Source organism: Carassius carassius, chromosome 47, assembly GCF_963082965.1.
Source record: "Carassius carassius chromosome 47, fCarCar2.1, whole genome shotgun sequence".
NCBI classification, from domain to species: Eukaryota; Metazoa; Chordata; class Actinopteri; order Cypriniformes; family Cyprinidae; genus Carassius; species Carassius carassius.
Genome location: NC_081801.1, coordinates 26716120 through 26741733, shown reverse-complemented (window position 1 = coordinate 26741733; position 25614 = coordinate 26716120). Strand labels below are relative to the sequence as shown.

General features: G+C 39.0%; 1 protein-coding gene across 1 annotated transcript; it reads right to left on the bottom strand.

The window, feature by feature from the left end:
• Window positions 1–5723, bottom strand: LOC132130427 (pituitary homeobox 1-like). The gene is made up of 4 exons (XM_059542136.1): window positions 5596–5723; window positions 2495–2602; window positions 1502–1704; window positions 1–729 (listed from the first exon to the last, which is right to left on the bottom strand). The coding sequence occupies exons 1-4, from the start codon at window positions 5657–5659 to the stop codon at window positions 193–195; spliced, it is 912 nt and encodes a 303-aa protein (XP_059398119.1). The 5' UTR covers window positions 5660–5723; the 3' UTR covers window positions 1–192.
• Between the last annotated feature and the right edge of the window lie 19891 nt (window positions 5724–25614).

The following is a 25614-nucleotide window of genomic DNA, read 5'->3' as shown; positions in this document are numbered from 1 at the left end:
CCCACTGGAGCACTGCGTCCAATTTTGTTCCACGTTTATATTTATGTACAATGTATGAGTTTGACTTGTCTTCAAAACGTTGGAATCCAAACAATGGATTTAAATGGTTGTGCAAGTTTAGGTAAACACAGACAATCCGCATATTCCGCTGTAAAATCCAGCACGGGGATTTCTCCCGGTTCCGTTCACTCGTCAGCTGTTGTACTGGCACGCGTTCAGACCGGAGCCGGGACTCTGTAACCCGCTATATCCGAAAGATGCGTGCTGCTTGGATTTCAGTCTTAAGGAGTTACAAGTGTCTCTGTAGACGCTGTACGGAGATCCCGGAGGCCCGTAGGGGCACGCGGACGAGCTCATGGCCGGACTGATCGCGGAGCTCCCGATACCGTTCAGGTTACCGATGTTGTTCAGGCCGGTGGTCGGCATGCCGGGCACGGCGGAGTGTCCCATCCCGGACGCCATGCTCATGGAGGAGATGGAGGTCGGGGAGGAGAACATGGACTGGGACGTGAGGGGACTCATGGAATTGAAGAAGGTGAAGTTCTTGGTGGACAGCGGGGCTGTGGCCAGGCCTTTGTTGGTCCAGTTGTTGTAGGTGTACGCGGGGTACACGTCATCGTAGGGCTGCATGAGTCCGCTGAACTGGGGCAGGTAACTGTTCTTACACAAATCCATTTGCTGGTTGCGCTCCCGTTTTCTCCATTTCGCCCTCCGATTCTTGAACCAAACCTACGGAAGAGGACGCGTTACTCACTCAAGCGCAGCAAATTCTGTTATAGACCAAAAAGTTAACTCAAAACATTTGCAAAACATTTAAAATTCACCACATTAGTATGTGCATAGGCCTATTTAAATAACAATTTACAATATCAGCAAGTTATATATTTTCATAAGCATTTAAAAAATATAGGGTTTGCATCAAAAAAATTGTAATACATGTTTCTATTAATTTAACCGACAGTACTTTTAAACGAACTTTTTAATTCTAAAGTCCTTCACTATCAGGATCTGGTTCTGGAAGGCTGTGAAATTATTTAAAAGATCGGCCTGCTAGAAAATATTTCTGAATATCGCTAGTAAAAAAAAATATATATAGATAGCTACATATATATAGGCCTAGCTACTTTTTCTATGGTGGCCTGGAAGTACAGCTTTTTATGTTTTAATATAATAATAATAATAATAATAATAATAATAAATCCTCTCGTCTCGTAGGCTATTTGAAAAATTATCATAACAGGATACACACTAAGCGAACAATTCACAAATATAAGACTTTTTATAATTGATTTGGTTAGCTTATTAAGGTCATTTTTATTTTTGCAAGTTAATCTGCAAATTTGATTTGCATCATGTTGTAGCTAAATACTGCATATTCCATTGAAATAAATAAGAAAATAAACTCCAGTCTTGGCCGAAACACACCCAAGGTCATTCTGTAGCTAAACTGTAGTGTGTGTGCACGTGTGTGAGTGCCTCAGGTGTGTTGGTGAAGTCGTACCCGGACCCGGGCCTCCGTGAGGTTGGTCCACACGGCGATCTCCTCTCGGGTGCTCATGTCCGGGTACCGGTTCCTCTGGAAGGTGGCTTCCAGCTCCTGCAGCTGCTGGCTGGTGAAGTGAGTCCTCTGACGTCTCTGTTTCTTTTTCTTGGAATCTTCGGCATTCCCATCGTCACTTCTCTGCTCGACAGACCTCTCCTTTTCTGGGGAGAATAATTTTGAGGTGATATGTGGTGCTCGGTCGCACCTATTTTTGCCAGAATTCTGGAAGGAGTCGGATTCAAACCGGGAGTCGGACAAATCGGAATCATGATTCGTTTGCACAGACTAGATGTGCTAGTCAAGCAATAAATATGTAAATACGTCTTATTAAAATATAGCTTTCAAACACGACCTATTTGCACAGTGCTTACGGCTATATTATTTCAGATATCTAAGACAGAAGTTAAAGGCCTGTCCGTGTTTTAAACTCAGGCCTAGTTCATTGTTGTTTAGGCTACTGCATTTAGATTACGTTCATGTAAAGATTGGAAGTTTATAGAACAGCATTCTCCAGCCAATAATCGCGCATTTAATTTGAATATCATTTCAGAAACGGTCTTCGAGTTCTTTAGGGGATGTATGATCAAAACGGATATAGCCTATACAGTAGTATAAATATTATTTTTTTTAAGAAAGCAACAAACGTGTTAATAATATAGGCTAAGCTTGAATTTCTATTTATTTATTTGCGTTTGCAAACAGCAAGCGGCCAACGTGCAACAAACACGGCTTCAGTGAAATTAGGCCGAACAAAAAAGGTAAACAAAAAAGTTATTTCTATGTACCAACACAAAACATTCGCAGGTAAAGCAGATATGGAAAGATACCATATATTTAACATGTAGCTAAATGCACGCTTTTAGTCAAAGGCTTGCTTTCATGTACTCTCGGTATGTGAATGTGTGTTTATTCTATGAATAGGCGTGTAAATGATATGACCGGTGTTTTTACCTGCTGTCTCATTATCTGAAGATTCAGTGCTCGAGTTGTCTAACGTTTCTCTGGTGCTGTTGCTTCTCGGCAGAGGAAAAGATGAGGCCATGTCCAAATTCATTCCACCTTTAAAACAATCATGCGTGTTACAAACACTCTCCAGCGCTGCGACACGAGCGTCAGTAGATTTGCTAAGCAATCCACTCTGCTTTTCTATCGAATAAAGCCGTGCACAGCCAGCGATCTCCTCCAAACTACTGCAGATATAATCCTGAAGAGTGAGTGTTTGGAGTGATCGAATGGAGGAGCTGCAGCAGCTCACAGCAGGACCCACCCCTCCTCTCAGTCCCACCCACAGAGACAATCATTTCTTACACATACAAGTCAACCTTTCTCCTTCAGAACCTCTCAGCCGAGCTTCTGGCCATTATCTCTGTCGGAAACAGTGTTTTTGGACAGTAAGAGGCTATTAGCTGAACAAACCTTTATCCACGCGGATGAAACCAGTTCTCCAGCGCGCTCTGCAGTCAGGATTAGTCCACCTGAAGTCTATTTAATTAAAGCTTTTTTTTTTTTTTTGGTCAATGCACATGAGGTAATTGCTGTTATTCACCAGCGGTTTAACAGCAGTCATTGAAGCAATGTCAGCACTTAATTGTTCAAATGAAAAAGGCTAAGTTTATTTGCCTTTGCCATTGACAATTCCCTTAGTTCAGTGAGCAGTTGGGCTGTTGCTGTTTTGAATACAGGCGAGGTGTCGGAACGAGCAAACCGAACAGTGTGTTCAGAGGAAAACTCTTTTGCATCTGAGGTTTATGAACACGTTATTACAGTCCAGGACTAATGCAGACTTACTCTTACCACTGTCTTCCAAACAATGACATAGCTAGCCACATAACGTCAAATGGCCAATATTGAGACATCTAATCTGGCTTTATTTTGACAGTTTCATTGTCACTCAGAAAACTTCTCGCTTTCGCGTCTGATTGTTCTGTGCGGGATTTGTCCAGGTCAGTGGCGCCTGCTGGGGAACACAATGCCGCCTGAGAGCCGCCTTACTGACGGACAATGACCCGAAAATATCAGACAACGCGACATTTCTGAATGTTTACGACACAGTTTCAGTCACCAGCTTTCTCAAATGATTTATTTGAAAATCCCACAGTTCACACACACACACACACACACACACACACACACACACACACACACGCATGTTATAAACAAAGAAACGAAGGTTTATGTTTTTACTGTTCTGTACTGTACACATCATGGCCATAGGCTGTATATAGCAACATTTTCCCTGCTTTTGGCCTTAGCATCTGGCCTGTTTTATATAAATACTATATAATATTGTTTAATATTATCATTATTATTATCCTTTGCCCATTGTAATTTACGAAGAAAACATTTAGTCAGATCTGTATCTGTATTTTATTACACAGACAATTAACAGGAATAATATAATACTGCACGCTATTTCTCTCTCTCTCTCTCTTTTATTTTTAGATATGCATTGACCAAATTAGTTTTTCTTGTCATTCGTTGCTTTAGTTTAGGTCCATTATTTGCGATATTCTCGAAACGAATTATCCTGAAGCTACTGAATCTTTTAAAGCCAAACAGTTGCACAAAGCATTTCCTTTATATTTAAATAATCTTCGCAATCAATATACAAAAAATAATAATCGACGAAGACCTAAAGATCTGGTTCGTCCGTTTGCTGATGAATGATATTAATATTATATCTGTAACAGAAAACTATATATTTATTTTATGACAATGCGCGATAATTGTTTAAAACGGAGAAAATGTAATATTGTCCTCGTTATTTATTTTATTGTCTTCATTTATAGGTTGGACTAATAGTTTAATTCAAGCAAATAAAGTCGATTATGTGTGTCTGTTTTGTTTTAGCTATGCATGGCTTAAACACCAACAAACAATCAAGAGTGCAATCCCAGTTAATAGATCCATTCGACAGGAGATGTTTGAGGATGAGGATGTAATATATTATCGTTCTCAGTGAATGGCTGTTTTCTGATGAATTATAACTGTTGGATTCATTATATTTGACGCGCAGCATCACCTGCGTGACTCCATTTGTCACCAATTACAAACTACAGCAAAACCAAATCGTTTCAAGAGAAAAGCTGATCCCGAAGCCGAATTAAGCGCAAAACTTTTTCATTTTCTCTCTTAAAGAAGTTTTAAACGACTCGATACTTCACACAGCTCAGATTCTCAGCTTAATTTAGACTGATGTCCACAGACACATTCAAACACATCTGACTGTCTTCTTCACTAAACCACCAATATATTATCTGACAAATAACAACAACAACAACAATAATATTTTTTATGGAAGCCCGTGCAATGAAGAAAAAAAATATTTATCTAAAAAAGGCAACATCAATTATTTGGTTTTATTCAAGTCGAAAATGTAATTTAACATCACTGACTCAACCTATATAAATCAACAAAACTTATTTTATAAATTAAATCAGGTATAAATAGATCTTTAAGATAACGATTACAGGTTAGCGCTTTTTAGGAGGCTTTAAAGCCTCTGAATAATTGTTAGATGTGTGGATGTTATTATCATTTTTTAGGACTATGCTGCAGCTGGTCTTAGTGACCGCTGCTTTTTGGGAAAGAAGTACAGGCTATTACTATTACTATTACTATTATTATTATTATTATTATTATTATTATTATAGAGATGCATTGATGAGGCGCCGCATATGAATAATAACATACTAGTTACTTATAGCAATCCGTCAGAGGGTTAAGAGGATTTTGAACAGGCCTAATATACGAAAATACTTTAATGATTTTAAGAAAACTATATGCAAAACACTATATGCAAAACGCACGCCTGTTATATTATTACACATCTATTGATTTAACTGAGCTCATTCATTATTTGTTCTGCACGGGCAGCAGAAAGACCCACCACTATTTAAAGTGAAACATCTAGATTTATCGAGTTATACCAGAACCTGTTATCTACAGCGATAATAATACAAAAATACATTTACTTCATAGGCTACATCATTACAGGCCTACAAGCAATACTTCCCAACAAACACTGTTAAACGCGACGAATAGTGACTCACATACAGTTCTCTGAAGGCTGTTTGCTTCCTTTTCTCGCGTCTGAAATCGTCTCCATTCATTCATAGCATATAGTTTCTCAAATGTGTGGCTGTAAGCAATGTTCAAGTTTATTCGGCTGAAGATGCGCGCCGCAGCCTCTGTCAGGTAGACAGCGTGACGTCACGGCCGCATGACGTCACGCGCCTGCTCGAGCTTGAACCTCTGCTGTTTAGTGGATAGTAAGATGACATTTCAGATCTACTGCACTGATTACTGTCATATGCGCGCTGATCGGAGACTACAAGGTTATATATATATATATATATATATATAGCCTTGTAGTCTCCGATCAGAGCCATATATATATATATATATATATATATATATATTTTTATAGCCTTGTAGTCTCCGATCAGAGTCATATATATATATATATATATATATATATATATATATATATATATATATATATATATATATATATATATATATATATATATATTTATAGCCTTGTAGTCTCCGATCAGAGTCATATATATATATTTTTCCCCCACATTGGTATTTACTCAATTTTTGTTGTTATCCTTCTTTGAAACCCATTGTTAAAACACGCATTTTAATAATGTTCTTTATATTGCCTGAATGGAAAAAGTAGCCTATCTAGTCGGATTATTTTAAGCATGCGTTTATTTATTCTGGTTCATTTTTGAGAATGTGTGCATGACATCTTTAACTTTAAAACAAGTAGCCCATACGGTCTTAAAAGATCACTTCAAACTTGAATAAATGAATGAATGAACGAATACAAACCCGTCGCTTGAAACAAGAAATAAATAGACTAATATTTATTATTAATACAGTGAATTAAACTGTTATAATTCATCAGATTGATTGATTCCTCTTAATAATCCTAGCCATGTTTATCATATTCCTGTACATTACTCTTGCCTTGCGCAATTAGAAATATTTAAATGCTCTGATAAAGTATATGACTGAATTAAATTTGAGCAAACAGTGAAGTGAAAGCGCTTACAGTAAATCATTATATTCTAGCTCATGGTCGCTGCTACAAAGGTCACATTCCCCAAAAAATTACAGACTTGTGATTTCTCATGTTGCTGCAGAGTCTCGAGCCACGCAAACAATAACCTGACCTTCAACATGGGGACGACGTCTTCAATGGTTCATTTTCTCTAAAAAAATAAAATAAAATAATTAGTTACACTTTATTTCGAGGGTCCACTTCAGACATTCTAAGTAACTTTGCAACTACAGGTCAACTATTCTCTCATTAGAGCAGGAGAGCCTATATGTCTGACTGTTACGTTAAGGTCTGTTGATGTAACATTTATTTCCAATCTTATTTGCTGTTACTTTCAAAATGTTAATATTTTGTAATGTTTCGGTATCTCAGAACCTGAAGAGACTGCACTGGCAGAGGTTTAAAGATGTTGCTTCGTTTCTCTTAATAAGGATTAGCAAACACAGCTTGAAATTGCACCTTAACGTTGACCAAAAGTATATGGTAGCATATTTTTGCATGGACTGAGGCCATGTGTGAAATTTGTCAAAGTGACAGCACTTCTTCATGACTGGTTTCCAAATTCATGTAGGCCTAGCTATTGCCCACAATACCCGTCTGCTCTGAAAACGCGCTCTGTTAATAATGTAAGGCTTGCTGCCTGTGTGTATTAGCTGAGATTACTGTCTGACCTCCAAACGGAGTTTAGCACGAGATATCCAGGCATAGTTGTCTTGACACACTCAAGTGCTGTGCAGTATGAGCGCTCTGACGGAGTCTGGGAGATTCATTACAGTAGAAATGAGCTCTCAGCAGTCCATCGATGATGTTTTCGGCTATTCTCTGATTTGTTTGCTAATATTAATTAGTTTAGTGCAACGTACTTATAAGTTTAAAACACAGTTGCACTTGAAGAACAGTGCGCGGGCCGCAGAATGATTGAAATCGCGTCGAGGCGCTGATCGCTGCACTTCAAGCGTGCGTCATTGATCAATAAACGAGTCAATTATTCCAATTAATCCACGGTTGCCACAGCTCACGTGTTTTATCTATATGCATTTCTCAAGTTTTGGTCCTTAAAACGCTCTTGTGTGTACTTCATCCGAGCATCGTGTAGTTCGGACTTAAGCCATCGACTTTCTATAGATAAAAGCTAATTTCGTTTAAAATGAAAATGGGCATTGTCCTTTTTTGTCCGCTGTTTGTCATATTTATTTGGGAAATTAATTAAACTCTTATGGAACTTTAATGCGGTTATGAGTTTTCTTTCAAGCAAATATATTTTATTCAACAAAACAACGGTTTTCACAAAATCAGTGTAATCACAGTTCAATCTGCCTTTGATGATGATGCAGGTTATTGTCAGGATTGAAATCTAGGCTATCTTTTGCTTAGTTAAGTGAAATTTGTTAACATCTAGTCTGTAAATACAGATATGCAATATTAAATATAGTATAGTGTTTTCAGGAAACAGCTCTGTGATTCATACCTTGAGCGTTTAATGGAAAACCCATAGGCCTCTCTTCCTGCAGGTTTCTATGTGGCAGGCCATAACTCCTGAAGGTCCTCAAACGGGTCCTGGTTCTCCTGCGGCTTTAGTCTGTCTCTAGAGTGATATAATGAGACCATGTTGGCCAAGTTCAAAGGGACAATTTTACTGATTCATCATGAAGAAATTTGTGTCTTTTCCCATTCTATCATTGCGTTGCCACTTTTAATTGGAATAATATTGGAATAACAGTATGAGAAATTGTGTATTTTTGATATAATTATACATCTTATATCATACAATACAATACACCCTCATTAAAAAAACAGTGCACAATTCAAGCTTTTTTTTGTCCAACATCTGTATTTAATAGCTGCCATTCAGAATGTGAACCCTAACTAGTGAAATCTGCTTCATTAGTGATCTTAATAGAATAGAATTTTAGTGGTCAGTAAAGCATGTTGTCATTTCTCTGTCATTTTCTCTTTCCTCAATATTCAGCAATATTATTGACTTGATTGCATGGACACTATTGGATGAGAACTGAATGATGACTGATTACTCTTGGTTTGCAGCAGAGTTTAATTCTCTTGCCATCACTGAATCATTATTTTCCTGTTTATCCCTGTAAATCTGCTTTGAAATAATCTGTATTGTATAAAGCACTATAGAAATAAAGCTCACTTGGCTCCTGAAAATGTTAGTTAGACTAAAACTAAAGATCACACAGGGTATAACAAATTCTCCAAATAGTTGGTCATTTTCAAACTTAACTTGTTGACTGAGAGCAGTTCAGAGACACCAGCACCTAACATACGCAGGGGGCTCAATACTGAGAAGAAACTTTGAAATGGTTATTTAAATGTAGTTTTCTGTTAAATGTATTACATTTATTCCAGTAATGCTGTGGATTATTTAGCTAATCTCGAGAGAGGTTGCAGTATTGGTTCACGACAGAAGTCTTTGAGTTTTGTGAGAAGACTGAAGGGGCACGATTGTCACTCAGCAGTTTTAGTTAGCATGCATATTGACAAGAAACTACTCAGTAAATCCAGTCAGTATTTTTAGAGATTTGTGATGATGTAATGCATTAATACATGTGTCATGTTTTCATCTATGCAGTATTTTATTGTGAATTGCATGGGCAGTTATGATGACATAAAGCACATGACAGCAAACAAACTGTTTATGGATAGTCGATCAAACTAAATCATGTTTAAACAAATGCACATAGCTTTTTTTATTATTGGTAATGGAAAAATGCGTTAATGTAACTAAACAAGCCAGCACTGATAAGCCGTGAAAACATGTTTGATTGTTTTATAGAGTAGAGATTGGTGTGCAATAGACTGAAGTACATTTGTAAACGAGAAAATTACTAATATTTAGCGTGAGGTCTCAACCCGAGTTTTGACATCAAGAGGTGATCAAGTAATATGTTAAAAATGTCTCCTTTAAAATAATCACGCTGTTGCTTTGCAGCCTGAAATGAAGACAGACACAGTTTTTGTTTTATCCAGCTGTATTTACTCGGTGCTACTTATAACATCCAAGTGAATAATGAAAAATAAAAAAACTAATCATTGAGGATCAGCCCTTGTGTCAGTATTTTGTTGAAGCACCTTTTGCTTTAATTACAGCCTTTAGTCGGTTTTCAAAGTGTCTCTACTAACTTTGCACATCTAGACTTTGCAGTATTTGCCCGTTCTTCTCCGCAGGGCTGCTCAAGTTCAGTTCAGTCTGATGGCGAGTGCTTGTGGACTGCAGTCACAGGTTTTCAGTGAGGTTTATGTCTGGGTTCTGACGAGGACATGCAAGACATTCAGCTTTTTCTCCTTCAACCACTGTGAGCTCAGTTTTGCTGTGTGCTTTGGGTCATTGTCATGTTGGAAGGTAAACCTTCTTCCCAGCTACACCTGACTGAGATTACAAGTCATTTTTAGGTGATTCTGTTTTATTATTTTTCTTCTGATGGTGTTATATATTTCACATGGATGTTATACAGCAAATACGGCTGATAAAAACATGTCCGTCTTCATTTCAGGCTGCTCAGCGACAAGATGTTGTTATTTTAAAGGGGGCTGATTCTTCTCAAGACCCACTAATGTAAGTAACATTAATATGTTGTGTAAGATATTTCTCACACAAAGGCCTTTAGTCAATAGTACCTGTCTTTTGTACTAGTTGTGTCTTTGCAAACTTGAGTCTGTTTTGACAGGTCTTGATGAGGAAAAACACTATCCGTGGGAGTTCAGCATTTTTACACCATTGCTGCTCTTGGTATTCTGGGCTCTTTATGTGTCCTGACAATAAGATTTATCGAGCAAACATAACCGTTGTGAAAAATACATATTTAAAAATTTTGGACAAAACAAAGAGACAAAGTAAACCCAGGGTGATGTCAGAGCGCAGGGCGTAGTGGAGTGTGAGGACACACACCGAGCCTTAATAGTCTCGCTTCACGGCTTCTGAATGAGGGGAAGGTGAGCTCCTCACCGGAGTCCTCACATGAGAAAAAAACACACTGTCGAAGAGACAAAAAGCTGCAAAGATGATTAAAAAGCTGTCAGGGTGTGTGCTAAAGAGAGAGGCCTTTAGTCAGAGAGAGAGAGAGAGAGAGAGAGAGAGAGAGATTCAGAAAGGTGTGCTTCCACAGAACAAATACAGAAGAGAAAATTTTACAGGAGTTTGTATGAAGAGAATCTTTGGTTACTGCTTCAATTATCAAATAAATAAATTAATAATCATAATAATGCATTTTGTGGTTTGCAGATTGAGCTCTTAAGGGTAAATGACAAAAGAGACTCACGTCTGCATGTTCTTGCAACCAAACCTCAAACCTAATTTTCTGGTTTGTGCTCTTTGGTCTGAATGTGATAAACTGAGTTTGCAGCCCATCTCTCGGCTGACGTCATCTGAGGTCAGGCGCTTATTCAGGAGTGGGAAGAACATTTCACACATCAAAAGAAATGAGAAGGAACTGAAATTTTATTTGCCAAAGACATTAATAAGGGCATATGAGCCTTCCTCGTCCATATACATTACATACATACATATATAAAATTAAACAGATTTTTTTATATTTTATGTTCTTAAGCAGTTTGGAATGTTAGTGTAAAAATATTTCTTTGGTGGCATGTAAAGAGCAAATTCAACCCTTAAGCAAATAATTGTGAATGCGAATACAAATCCAGTCAGTTTTGGTAGTGCTATTGAGTTTTTGAACCATTCGCACTGACCATCCTTTGAGATTGTAGACAGAGTGTCAATGGTCCATTTGAGAGAAAGGTGGCGGTAATGCACTTATAAGTCTGCGATTTGCCGTAAAGCAAGAAGAAGAAGAAGTCGCCTCACACACCTGCTGCTGAGAACACGTTCAGGAGAGTTCTAACCGTTCAGACATTGCGTGAATCAGAGGTAAAAAACGATATTAATACTGTTCAGTTTCCAGCACAGACCGATCGTTTTGTGTCTTTACACATCAGTGTATCGTCACGAGCCGCAGGGTTTAATTTGGTTTGTTTGTGTATCGTATTTTTTTAGTTTTATTGTATGTTTTAGCTGTGATTCTCATTCACATCAATTATAACTCTGATAGACTGAAACAAAGTCACCTACATCTTGGATGTCCTGGGGTAAGCAGATAAACATCAAATTTTCATTTTTGGGTGAACTATTCCTTTAAACCGTATTGCATTTTGCTGTTTTTGTGAGTGTTGTGGAATTTCAAGTGATTAGAAAGCCAGCTAAGTTTGCCAGTAATGAATAAGACTGTGCTCTTGATGTAAATGTACCATCACTTCAGTATCTCTTACAGTTTAATCTTTGCCAAAGTATTTTTTAGCAATGACCTGCTGATTTACATTTTCTGTACGGCGAGGCTGTGCATTCCAGCCTCTTCAGGGTGAAATCAGTCCAGAGAAACACATCTGTCTCAAACACAATTTACTGCCAGGCCTAGGAATTCAACATGCTCCAGATCTGGGAAAAGCCCTCTCAAGCGCCACAGTCAGGAACAACCCTGGCTTTTTTATCTAGATGGTCAGATAAAATGCTATCTGCCCCCATAAAGCTGTTCATGGCAGTCTTTAGCAGGAGGCACTTCAATGTCACTGCGACCAGGGCTCTGATAAAGTTCAAGCCAAACACAGACTCATTTAGAAGGCCAATAAAAGACTGCCGAAACACGGTACCTGGGAACGATCTGAACTCTTCCCTCGTTCCTGTCTATGGGCATCCAGGCACATGTGAATGAACGGCATGAACTCTGGCTATCCTCAGCGAGAATGAAAAGTGATGGTTCTCAGCAGAGCGAGACACGCACGTTTGTGACGGGGCAGTTGAAGAAGAGCTCTGATAGGCTGTTTGCATGCATCTCCTCAATCCACGATTCAAACACAAAGCGGTTTGGCAGAAAAGCATGCATCTCTCAGTAAGTTTCCACTCTTTAACTGTTTGGCAGATATGATTGGCATGCAAAACGGACCACAAAGTTGGCTAACCGTTGACTGTTCATTTTCCTCCTGAAGACGCTGTTTTCTTAGGAGAGAAGCCCAAACATGAAGAACCTGTTTATTCACAGAGAATACACCTTTGTCTGGGCCTCCAGGTGAGATAAAGGAGACAGACAGAGAGAGGGCCTTACAGGACCACCAGTGTTGCGTGCATGTGTGTCTGTGTGGCCGTGTTTGCCTGTGTGTTTGTTGCTGGGTGTGTTTGTGTACATATGCAAACATGTGTGACTAATTCAGGCAGCAGGACTTTGTATGGGACCGTTCTGTGAGCTAGGAGCTGTAGTAACTCGATCTCTGTCACTCTAAACAGCACATTTACCCTGCTCTCTCCTCAAAGCTGTGCCTCATGCAAAACCAACAGAGGAGCGAGTAGGAAAGAAAAATTAAGAACGAGACCATAAGCACCTTTAAAGGAGTAGATAAGGTGCAAAGCTGACACTTTCATGGTGCTGCTCCATTGATAAGCTGTTGTACCCTTAAAGATATACAGTTTTTGCACTTGTCTTCTGCCAATGTATGAATGAACCACTTTTTAGCAAGCATGCAACACTATACTGGATAATGCTAAATTAAAGCACACAGTCACACAGTTTATCTCACCTTTTCCTTTAGTTTAAAATCACAGAATGACATTCAGTGGGATTGTGCACTTCCAGTTTTGTGTGAGGAGTTTCCACAAGAGAGGTCCATCCAGAAATGGTTTGGTGAGTCCTGACCTCAACCAAACTGAACACCTCTGGAATGAACTGGAACGCCAGCTGACATCTGCTGGAAATCCTTCCTGAGGACCAGGATGAGTAGACATACAATTTCATGTTTATGCCCATGATTTTGATATGAAATATTGGAGGAGAGCATATATATCCATAATGAAGATTCTAATCTTCTGATCTCAGCCACTTTCATGATAACAGGGTATTCAGTAGTTGTTAGTGTTTTCACACTGTTATTAGTGGCTACACTCAACATGAAATGTGAACTGTAGTAGATGGGAAAAGTTTTAGTTGTGTCATAGTAATTATACACCACATTATACATGATTACTCTGAAAAAGACTTATTTAGTGACATGACATACAGCCAAGTATGGTGACCGAAACTCAGAATTTGTGCTCTGCATTTAACCCATCTGTGACGAGTGGGGCGGGGCCGAGGGATGTGGGAACGAGTGACACCTGCGACCCACCACCGGTCTCGAGTCCCACAGAGGAGATGGAAGGATATAAAACTAGAGCGACGACAGTGAAGGACGAGAGAGGACCTGGCCTGGGCTTTATTTTATGTTTTGGTTTTTATTTGTGCGTTATTTGTGCGCAATTCTCTAACCACTAGGCCACGACTTCCCCTATAGCACATGTTCCTTGTTCTCATGAGTTCTCATGCTGGTCCAGGCTGGTTTATGTTGGTTGGTGATGGTCTGACACTGGTTTAGCTGGTGGACCAGCTTAGCTGTGCTTTCCCACCAGTAAAACATAGCTGGTGAGGTTAGTCATCAAGCATGGTTTTTCTGGTTGATCTAGCACAAACATTCTGCTATGAATCTCTTTTTGTGTTCCAAACAGGTTTTAAACATCATGAATGAGAGTACAGAGTGACACAGTTTCCATTTTTGAGTGAATTAACTCTTTAACATCCTGAGTTGGATGTAAAATTCTCTGTTTCCTCAGTTCAGCTTCCACAGTCAAGACCTTGTCTCAGAGGAGCACCAGGACAAGACCACAGGAAACAGATGATTCTTCTGCACAATCTGACTTTGCTGCAGCCTGGAATTGAACTACTGGTTTCGTCTGGTCAGAGGAGAACTGGCCCCCCAACTGAGCCTGGTTTCTCCCAAGGTTTTTTTCTCCATTCTGTCACCGATGGAGTTTCGGTTCCTTGCCGCTGTCACCTCTGGCTTGCTTAGTTGGGGTCACTTCATCTACAGCGATATCGTTGACTTGATTGCACAGATATTATATAAACTGAACTGACCTGGATGATGACATCATTGAATTCAATGATGAACTGCCTTCTTGCGTTTTTGACACACTATTTTCCTATTTAATGCTGTTCAGTTGCTTTGTCATATTCTGTATTGTTAAAAGCGCTATATAAATAAAGGTGACTTGACCTGATTTGACTGGAAAAAATTAAATGCTAAATTTTCTTCACATGTATATCGTGAGCCTACAGTTATAGTGTTGTGCCAACATTTGAACTTTTAATAGTTACTACTAATTTACTTTTAAAGCTCTGAATGCTGTCCATGCTTTGCTTCTATGCTCTTTCTGTGCTATTAATTAAGCTCTCTCCTCTCTTGGCCCTGTATCGTCTCTTTACTTCCTCCTTTGTCAATAACTGAAGACACGAGCAGCTGCGTTTGGCTCCACATTGTTTGGTTAAGCAGAAAAGGCCATGGCCAGCTAAAACCAATAGGCCATATTTCAGGCGCAAAGTAGCTGGTGGAGTGAGCAGAGAGGCTTTGATCAGTGCAGACGGCAGTGGGCTGATACTGATGGGGTCAGCGCTGAGGGATTACAGCCTCTACTGCATTCTTTCCACTGAAACGCATGACGCTGAGCAGCAATAATACCATCTCCCTTGCCTTGTTGTGTGTTTGGCAAATCAGAGCTGAAATTACACCATTTTTTGTTAGTTGTATAAATATATATACATTGTGTGTGTGTGTGTGTGTGTGTGTGTGTATCTTCCAGTATTTGTATTTTGTATTGCTCACTTTTTCCCTCCTGGACCTAGTTATTTATTTAAAAGTGCATTATTATTGCCATTAATACAGACAATGACTTCAATACACCTCCTCTTCTATGATGAACGTTTTTTTTTTATTTTCTTTTTTTTATTAATTAACCTTTGTTTTGATATTATTTGTAGGATTTAAAGTAAACCTCCTTTTTGTCCTGGGGGAAAAAATTAAAAGGCTGAAATTCTTGGGAGAAAGAGTAAATTTATTTAAAGCTGCACTATGTAACAGTTTGCCCTCTAGCTGTGTTAAACTACAAGTAACTTGGAGGAAGATTGTTTTGGTGATCACATGGGTCGTGCTTCGGCTCCGCGGATGAATCTGATGTTTCAAGCAGCTGTAATCATGGTTACAGATGATCGCTCTATCATGCCAATCTTACTAAACACTAATATTATAAAAACTGACAAATTACAGAAGACAGATATTTGATATATATGTATTATGAGCAGGTAAGTTATTACAGGAGTTATTTGTTGCTGTTGTTTTGACTCGTTTAAATCAATTTTTTAAAAAATGGAACTGACATTAGACATAAGGATTGCTAAATTATTCATATCAGATTATGATCGTGGAAGCTATAACCTGACACAGCTGTTCATAAGTGCATATGAACTGCTTTTTTTGGAGATTGAAATTGTGACACAGATAAACATTATTTTGAGAACCTAGTCAGCTCACAGGTGCAAAGTATGTTGATTCGTGTTTTATTACGGGAATTGTCACTTTCCCTTTTTACTTGTAAACTTTTTTTGGGGGGAAATCATGGCCTAGTGGTTAGAGAGTTTGACTTCTAACCCTAAGGTTGTGGGTTTGAGTCTCGGGCCAGCAATAACACGACTTAGGTGCTCTTGAGCAAGGCACTGAACCCCCAACTGCTCCCTGGGCGCCGCAGCATAAACGATGCTCACTGCTCCGGGTGTGTGTGTGTGTGTTCACAGTGTGTGTGTGTGTGCACTTTTGATGGGTTAAATGCAGAGCACGAATTCTGAGTATGGGTCACCAACTTTTCTCTTCCAAATAAATGTGTGGTGTATCCACCGTGCATGAAGCCAATTAAAGTTAGTCATACGAGAATACAACAATAGAACAATAATAACTATACAGTAGATAATAATAAGACACTCAAGATCTCTTACAAAGATAATTTTTATAATGCATAGGTTAGTTCAGGTTGTCAAATGATAAAACCCCAAGAATGCCATGAAAAAGTCATTTTGAATGCTTTTCGAATGGTGATTAGATGTGGACACTCATTTGTAATGGCCAAAGGAGAATATGTCAATACTTCTTACTTGGAGGTTGTACCACTTGACATATTTGCAACCAGTCACTTTGAGGTATTAAGTTCTTCAAAATGCATGAAACCAACAAAAATTCAACAATGTTTCAAAATGTGGCACTTGCATTTTAAACTAGATTTCAAAAAGACTCTTTTCATTCTCACAGACATGTCTTATGTGTCACTGACCTGCATCCATTCGACCCGTTAACAGATTATTAGTCAGAAGATGATTTCCTAAAGACATCAGAGTAATACCTTCAATCCGTACATCTTGAGTTTGGAGCTGTTTTTAATGGTGCTCGTGTGAAGTAGTGTAGTGCATGTGTTAATCAGGATGAAGGACGGCCGTTAGATGAGGGTCTGTGCCTCTGTCCAGAGGTCATGTAAACACAGCTGGTGTTTATGTCCTGCTTGGTAATGTCTGGGGCAGTGGTATTCCTCATCCGTACACAAGTCCATGCCTCCTGTCTATGTTTTCAATAAATCTGTGCATCTGTACTTGCAGCATATCTTATCTCTGCTCAGATCCTGCTCTTTTAGGAACTGTGCTGTGTTTCAGTCTCAGTCTCTGCTGTTCAGTGCATCCTTCACATGTACGCTTGCCGTTTGAGCTTCTTATCTTCTCCAGCATATTTAAACTTTTGCATTATCAGCATCTGCTTGGAGTACTTTGGTGGAGACTAGCATATATTTTAAGATGGTTGGATTTGGATCAAATCATCTTGGTACATTTTCCCTATATTTATCCCTTTGACCCAGGCATCAGATTTGCAAAGGATGATTTTTCATGATTTTAAAAACAGTCTTAAATAATATACTTTACAGACACACACACACACACACACACACACACACACACACACACACACACACACACACACACACACACACACACACACTTGATTGATTGATTAACACAAAACTACTTAAATAACATATTTACCTTTTTAAATGGATTCAAATATAATTACACAGACATATATATATATCACTCTGTCACACACACACACACACACACACACACACACACACACACACACACACACACACACACACACACACACACACACAGGCAGCCAAAAAGTTTGGAATAATTAATAATCTCTTCTGCTCACATAAACTTAATTTATTTAATCAAAATACAGAAAAACAATGAAATATTATTATCAAATCGCCATTGTCTATGTGAATATATTGTAAAGTGTAATTTATTTCTGTGATGCTCCGCTGTATTTTCAGCATCATTCCTCCAGTCTTCAGTGTCACATGATCTTCAGAAATCAGAATAATATGATGATTTACTGCTCAAGAAACATTTCTGATTATCATCAATGTTTAAAACAGCTGTGCTGCTTAATGTGGCTGCCAAAATGTTAAATTAAGTTGCTTGAAAACCAGGAATATTAAGTGTGTGTTGTTGAAACTGTCAAGATGGTGTATCTTTTCACACAGTCTTTGCATTGTTTAGACATGCTTCTCGTGTTACTCTTGCTGTCGATGGGAAAGGCAGGGAGAAACTAATTGCATTGTCGTATGCAGATGTCATTTTTGTTCAGATGCACTTGAGGAATAATTCATTTTCTTCCACCAGTGCCACAGCTGATTCTCACAGCGACCTGTTTAATATGAAATCCTGCCGGCTTACCCAAGGTGGATTGGTATCGCATGCAAAGAAGCGAGCTCCTCCTGACAGGGCCAAACAGCTGCGAGGCGGAAGACAGCTTCATTATTGTCTTCGTGTTACAGATGGATGACGCCGCTGACAGACACGCCGAATAAATTGGCAGGGGTTTGAAAAAGAAATGAGCTTACGTTACGGCTTTCCAGGAGTCTCAAGGTGTATTTTTAGTCAAATGAGTTGTTACGCAGCGGTGTGTGGCATATGATTTTGTATGTTAAACGTATCCTGTCACCGTTCACTCGTCTTTGTTGAGGCTCCGAGGACATGATCGGAATGTCCGATGACATTTCCAGGATCACACCTGAATTGGTTCAGAGTTTGAAAGAGAAGTCTTTTGTTTGCTTCATGCTACAGATGTCTGCCTTCCACTTTCTGCTGCTCTGCTGAAGTGCATTGCAAAACCGAGACATCGAATATTGTAATGATAAAAGAGCATATTTATTCAAATTTGTATACATTGAATAGCAGGTCAGTATCTCTCTTGGTTACAAGATGAATCGTCCATGCCCTGATCCGGCTCTCAGATATAAATCCTTTGCTGACATTCCTGAGAAGAATTTAAAAGCTCATTTGTCATGAAACTCAAGCACCATCAGTGAGATATGAAACAGACTAGGCAATCGATTCAGAGTTTACCTGCTTTAACCAGATTTACATTCAATTCACATCTTACATTCAGAAAACTTTATCTTAGAAAAGATTTACACACATATTGCTTATGTTTTTGTGTGGATATCCTTCCACAGTTTTTCGATTGTAACTGATTGAAAATGAATTGTGAAATATACAGTGACCTCTTAAAATATCAGGTCAGCAGTGTTATGCTGCTGGATCTTTTCACTAATCTGACTTTCTTCATCATTTCTGCTGGTGTTTTTGTGAATGATTATATATATTTTTTAGCATTTATGAAGTCAGTTCCGCTCGCGTTCACACAGGCATAGAGAATTACATTAACTAACAAAATATCCACTTACTAATCACACAGTGGTTTTGCTTTGTTATGTCAAATGTAATTGTTTCGCTTTAGACTTGTTTTCTGGGGCCGCTGCATGTTTATGCCCATTTTTGAAATATGGAGGTTGCAGTGCTGATGGACATGCATATATTTTCCTTGAGTGAATGAAGGCCGAACACACCTGTGTATTGTTCAGGAGTGATTAGATGGGCTTGTTTGCCCTTTTGCCTTTAGTTGCAACAATGACATCCCAAACAGTTTAGTGCTAGTTCACTTACTCCTAATGGAGGGTGTGACAGAAATCTAAAGCCTAATTCAGGAGCGCCAGCACTCGAGCTGACACATCGGATCTGATCGGCAAAGAGACTCCTACATTATCAACAGAATAAGAGAACTGGCACTGTTGTCCTTTTAAGCTTCTGCAAATGTAAAGGAATTGTATTATGAAGAAAATAAGCCAAAATGGCAATGGACAAATTAGTTGTTATTGTGTTTTTGCAGGAAATGTGGACATCAGCCTTATTCGTGTATGAAATCATAAAACAAAGACTGATTGAAGCCTGATTCCTCTGTGTATAAGAACCTTGTTCAGATTAAACCACAGATGTGAATTTCCATGTGTGGGAATTTATATAAAGTTCAGATATGCTCTTTTTGGTTGCTCTGCGCTTTTGTATGACGTAAAAATGTAATTTACATCCATATTGGTATAATTGTAAAATATGCAAAACAGCTTTCATATTGAACAGAACACATTTAACATGCTGTTGTTCATCTTCTGAACCCACTGCAAATCAAAGATTCAATCAATCAATCAAAATTTATTTAAACAACCGTTTACAACACTCAAGGTGAAGCAAAGTGCTTTCCAATAAAAACAGAACAATAAAAACAAAAATAAAAGCCAACAACAAAAAATACATAAAATGCACTAAAATGTCAAAACAATTGCTAGATTTTAAAAGCCAGTCTAAATAAACAAGTTTTAGGCCTAGCTCTAAAAAGGCCCAGGTCAGAAATGGTACACGTTTTGGCCGGAAGCTTATTCCAGAGTCTGGGCCCAGCTACAGAAAAAGCCAGATCACCGCAGTGTTTGTACCGTGATTTCAGGACTTCCAGCTAAAGTTGATTTGTTGACCTAAGAGCCCTGTTTGGCTGACGAAAAGCCAGCATCTCAGTTACATAAAGTGGGGCAAGGCCATTGAGGGCTCTAAAACCAAACAATACAATTTTTAAATCAACTCTAAAAGAAACTGGAAGCCAGTGGAGTGAATAAAGAATTGGGATGATGTGCTCACGTCTGTGTGTGTTAGTTAAAAGACGGGCTGCAGCATTCTGCACCAGCTGAAGGCGACTGAGGGGATGACTGTGAGACACCAACATAAAGTGCATTACAATAATCTAATCTTGAACTGATAAAAGCATGAATAGCTTTTTTCAAGGTCAGAGGGATTCAAAAATGGGTTGACCTTGGCCAAAAGACGTAGCTATAAAAAACTAGCTTTAACCACGCTGTCAATTTTTTTAAATCAAATTTCAGGCTACTATCAAAAGTCACACCAAGTTTTCTGACAGTTGGTCTAAGCTTTTAAGTCAGTGGATCAAAGTCAGAATTTACAGACTCTCCAAATTAAATAATATTCAGTCTTTTCTTCATTTAAATTAAGGAAATTTTGCTCTAACCATAGTTTAATGTCATAAATGCAATGAATTAGCGACTCAACTGCGTTAGCAGCTTTCGGTCTCATAGGCAAATACATTTCCAAATCATCAGCATAGCAGTGAAAAGCTATGTTATGCCTGGCTATAGCAGACCCAAGAGGCAACATGTAAAGTGAAAATGAAACGGGCCCAATAGAGCCTTGTGGCACCTCGCAAGCGGAGAACGAGTCCCCAGTCACTACAGAAAAGGTTCTATTAGTCAAATATGATGATAAACACTGAAGTGCAGTACCCCGAATGCCAACAAAGTGATTAAAGTGAGACAGAAGGACTTCATGGTCCATTGTATCAAAGGCTGCCATGAGATCAAGTAGCACTAGAAAAACAGAGCACTTGGCATCAAAAAATCTAGCAATATCGTTGTGCACCGTTAACAGTGCAGACTCAGTGCTATGATTCATACAGTATATCATAATAGCTCTGATGTTCTGATGAGTGAAGATAAACACAGCTGTATGTTAAAAGGCAGAATAGTTCGGCTTATCAGAAATGCCAGATAAGAGATGCATTTTTGCTGCATATGGATTCACGTGAGTTGAAATGAGTGAACTGAAATGATCGCAATGACCTCAGTTTCAAAACTGACAAAATACAAAACATTTTATATCCCACTCTTTAATATTGAATGAGTGAGTATGTACTTTCAAGCACTTCAGATACTGATTTTGTCCCATAATCCACCACATGCAGTCATTTATTTCAATGTTGAACGTGTATATGTATATCTGTGGTGGATCTTCTGATCTGCTCTGATCTGACCGGACTAATGTATGCGCAGGGCTGGGGAGTAAAGACGCCGTTACATATTTAAAATACAAAATATGAGTAACTGTATTTCGTTAAAATTACATTTTAAATAATATTTTAGATTACCAAAGTGATTACTTTTAATTGTAATGTCATTTCTTAATTTAATACTTAAGTAAACAGTCTGGGGATTTTAACCAATATGGCAACTGATTCTCCGTTGAAAAAAAAAAAAATTGCTCATCATCACGACACAAACATTCTCCTAGAATTCACACTTTGCATTCAGTTAACAGATCCATACAAATCATGCATGAAATAAAAGTTTATAAAGTCAAGTAGATTTGTCTTTGGTTGTCTCTGTGCGCTTTTAATGCAGTGTCAGATGCCGAAAGCGCCGTCAGTTTTTACTTTCACTTTCTAGTGAATCGACTGAGATTAAGAGGTTCACAGCATAATTCTTGTGCAAAGTTTGCATGTTGCTTGGGTGATATCCATTGGCTCGCCTTCCTGGTTTCAAAAAAATATTTACAATATTGCCACAGTTCACGGTTGGGGGCAGCGGATTTGCTATGCCACTGGACTCCGTCCCTTAGTTAGCCTAGTGCCCGCTCACTTTTGCCCAGGCCCACCCAAAAATAAAAGTCTGGCTTCTCCTCTGGTTTGGTGTGTCTGGATTCGTTTTGAAGTTTGGAATGCAGCATGAAACAGCATGGAATCCCATTTATTGTATTCAAATCGAATTTCTATTTGATTGGAAGATTTAAATGACATAACATTTTTTGTTGTTCATAGAAATTCTGTGGAAAACTGTTGTTTATGCAAATAAAACACAAATCTTATAATTTTTATTTAGAGTTGGAAAGCATAAAAACATGACATCAAGTTAATATGTTCCTTAGTGTTACAAAGCATAAGAATTTAAAGGTATTCAAAAGTATTAAGATTAATTTGCTAAACCTAACTAATCTAGCGAAATACATTACTGATTACATTTTAAAGCTTGTATTTTTAAATACATTTTAAAAGTAACCTTCCCAGCCCTGTGTGTGCGTTAATTAAAGAGCTCTCTGTTACAGTGAGTCAGGTTCTCCTTCAGAATAATTAAAGGTGGAAAGGCTTGAGAAAAGAGCTTCACGATGGGAGACTTTCCTTTCTGTCTTGGTTCCTGATGGAACGCCCACTGCGGTCACTCATTGTTCACTGTTATAACAAGCAAACACTTTGTAGGGGCATGTAGACACACCTGGTGCAGTTATGTTGGCTGAGAAGTGTTTGGCGCTTTTCTCTGTGGCTCGTATGAGGGGTGGGAGGCTCGGCTCGGCTCGGCTCTTCTGCCCATCAATGGAGCTCCGGAGCTCAGTCAAAACAAAAGCAGGCCTCGAGCGAATCTGGCTTCAAGACAGGTAAAACCTGAAGACCAGCTGAGCTGTCAGTCACACTGAGACATCTGCCCTTCGTCAGTCTGACAGCTGGATAATCTCCCCTCTCCGGTAGCTCCTTCCTTTCGCATTACAATCTCGGCCCATTATCCAGCCTCGCACATGAGCACCTTTCCTCCAGTGACATTTCACTCAGATGCCGTTATGAGATGCGTCCTGAGATGCTTTTGAACCCTACTAAAGGAGTTCACATGTACGCACATGTATGTTTGGTAAGACTTTATTTCGATAGTTTTCTTTAGACAATCTCAAAAAACAAAAACAAATGTTCTTTATTGGCATAGATGGTTCCAGAAGAACCTTTAACAACCATGGAATCTTTCAATTTCACAATAGGTTCTTTAAAGTGGAAAAAGGTTCTTCAGAAAACACCCTTTACTGAAAGGTTCTTTGAGGAACCAAAATGGTTCTATGGCATCACTGTAAAAACGTGTGTACATTTATTTATTTGGAGGTCTCAAAGGTAAAGTTCATCTATTGAAAACAAAGAAGCTTTTTTTGAAGACCTCAGTGGGGTCCGAATGGGGTTTATGCAGAAGGCTTTTAGGATGATGAGAAAAATAAATTCAGGTGATTTACAGTGAAGGGATCTGAACAGATGAATGCAACCGAATGTTCCCCACATGCAGCGCTGCAGTAGAATGCGTTCATTCATGCACTACATGCCGTTTTAATCAGGTCACACGAAGAGTCTTCATCAGCAGAGGTGATTGAATGAACTTGAAAAGTTAGCTGGCTTACAGTAAATGCCTGATGAATGTACTTTTAAGACGTGGAAAAGAAAACACTGCACTCTTTCACTGTGACCGCACCTAGTTTTGTGAAAGACCTCCCGTAGAGTCTGCGCTCAACTAGATCCCATAATCCCTCAGTTTGCACTTTAAGTAAATTATGAGCTGAGTTGCCAAATTGACCATATGAGAGTTTTGTCTCTATCTGCTTAAGAACGCCAAGACATCGCGGCTTATATAGTCATGCATGCGTGATTATGTCAAATGCCAAAGTAGCACCAAAGTGTTTAGATATCTGTGGCACCTGTACAAATGCAACATTTTTATTCCACATATGCTGTCAGGATTTACATCCAAGATCATGCTAAACACCATCAAATAGAGTCACGTTTGACGTTTTCATTTCAGTCTTGCTTTTCGGAGGTCTGTATGTTCGGTGTTTGATTGACAGCAATAAAAGTGGGGGGAAAACAAGTCAAATGTTATTTCAAATTGCATTTGTTAGCCAGAACGGGGCCGTGCCTGACTGTCCCCGCAGGGATTTGGGATAAATATACATGAGAGGTGCAGCTCCAGTCTTTCCATCTAATTTGCGAGAAAAGGTGTGGATGTGCGGGGAACGATGAGCCGTGGATCTGTAATGGGGGCCGCTGTCCTAACAAGCTGCTTCTGAAGGCTTACGCTGGTGTAAATCCCACCGTCCCGCTCTCTTTACCTGAATCTCCTCCTGCCGTAGGCTTGCTCACGTCAGTTTTTCTCATTTGTGAAACGCTGTTGGGTTTTACATGCTTTGCTCGCCCTGCTCCCACATTAGGTTGCTGCCAGTCGCCGTCCGAGTCTTTTTGACATTCACTTGTATTCACACATAGCAAAGCACGTCCGTCTACAAGAAGCCTGCGGTTTTTCAGCATGTGTGTTGTTTAGTGTAAATTGGGTGGGAGATTTAGCATTGTGTTGGTACTAATGTCAACTCACCAGCTGTACTGCTCCAGATTCAGGTCTTGGCCTTTGGTTTTCTGAGCATCTCTCATGCATATTTCACAGATTAACATGCGCATCAGTCTCCAGATAAGACAGCAGCAGGTTGCATCCGTCCATAAAACAAGCCTTGTTTGATGAGCTACATTTCAAACGGTTCTCAATACAAAGGTGAGATTATGCTTTGCATAAACCGTTAAATCCAACGATACGAGCTTCTCTAGAGGACTCTTGTGACTCACGTCTATCTGCAGTGCTCTCAAATTCCTGTATGACTTTTGTACTCAAACTGTTATGCTATTCTATTCAAGTAGACTTTGTAAATGAGATGATTGCCAAACAGAAGGATTTTCTCTGGTGGTCTCAGACCCTGTGTGCTTTAATGACTCGTTATGTACAGCAGGTCAAACATGTCACGTAATACAAGCCTCTGTCTCTCACACATCAATCTCAAGCAGCAGAAGGGCCACCAGACAAACGTTATGAAAAATAAAATTACATGGCAACAATATCCTTCAGGTTTTACAGTCGAGTGGACATGCATGCGGCTGGAGTTTGTTCATTTCAATGGACAGGACAAATGCATATACAGACGCAATCACATTGATTTACACTCAGACATAAAGCACACATTTGTCAGCGGGAGGTATTGCTACCAAGAGAAAGTAAACGAAAGGAGAACGTCATTTGTTGAATGGGTGGGCAAGCTCACACACGGCTTTCAGCCAACAC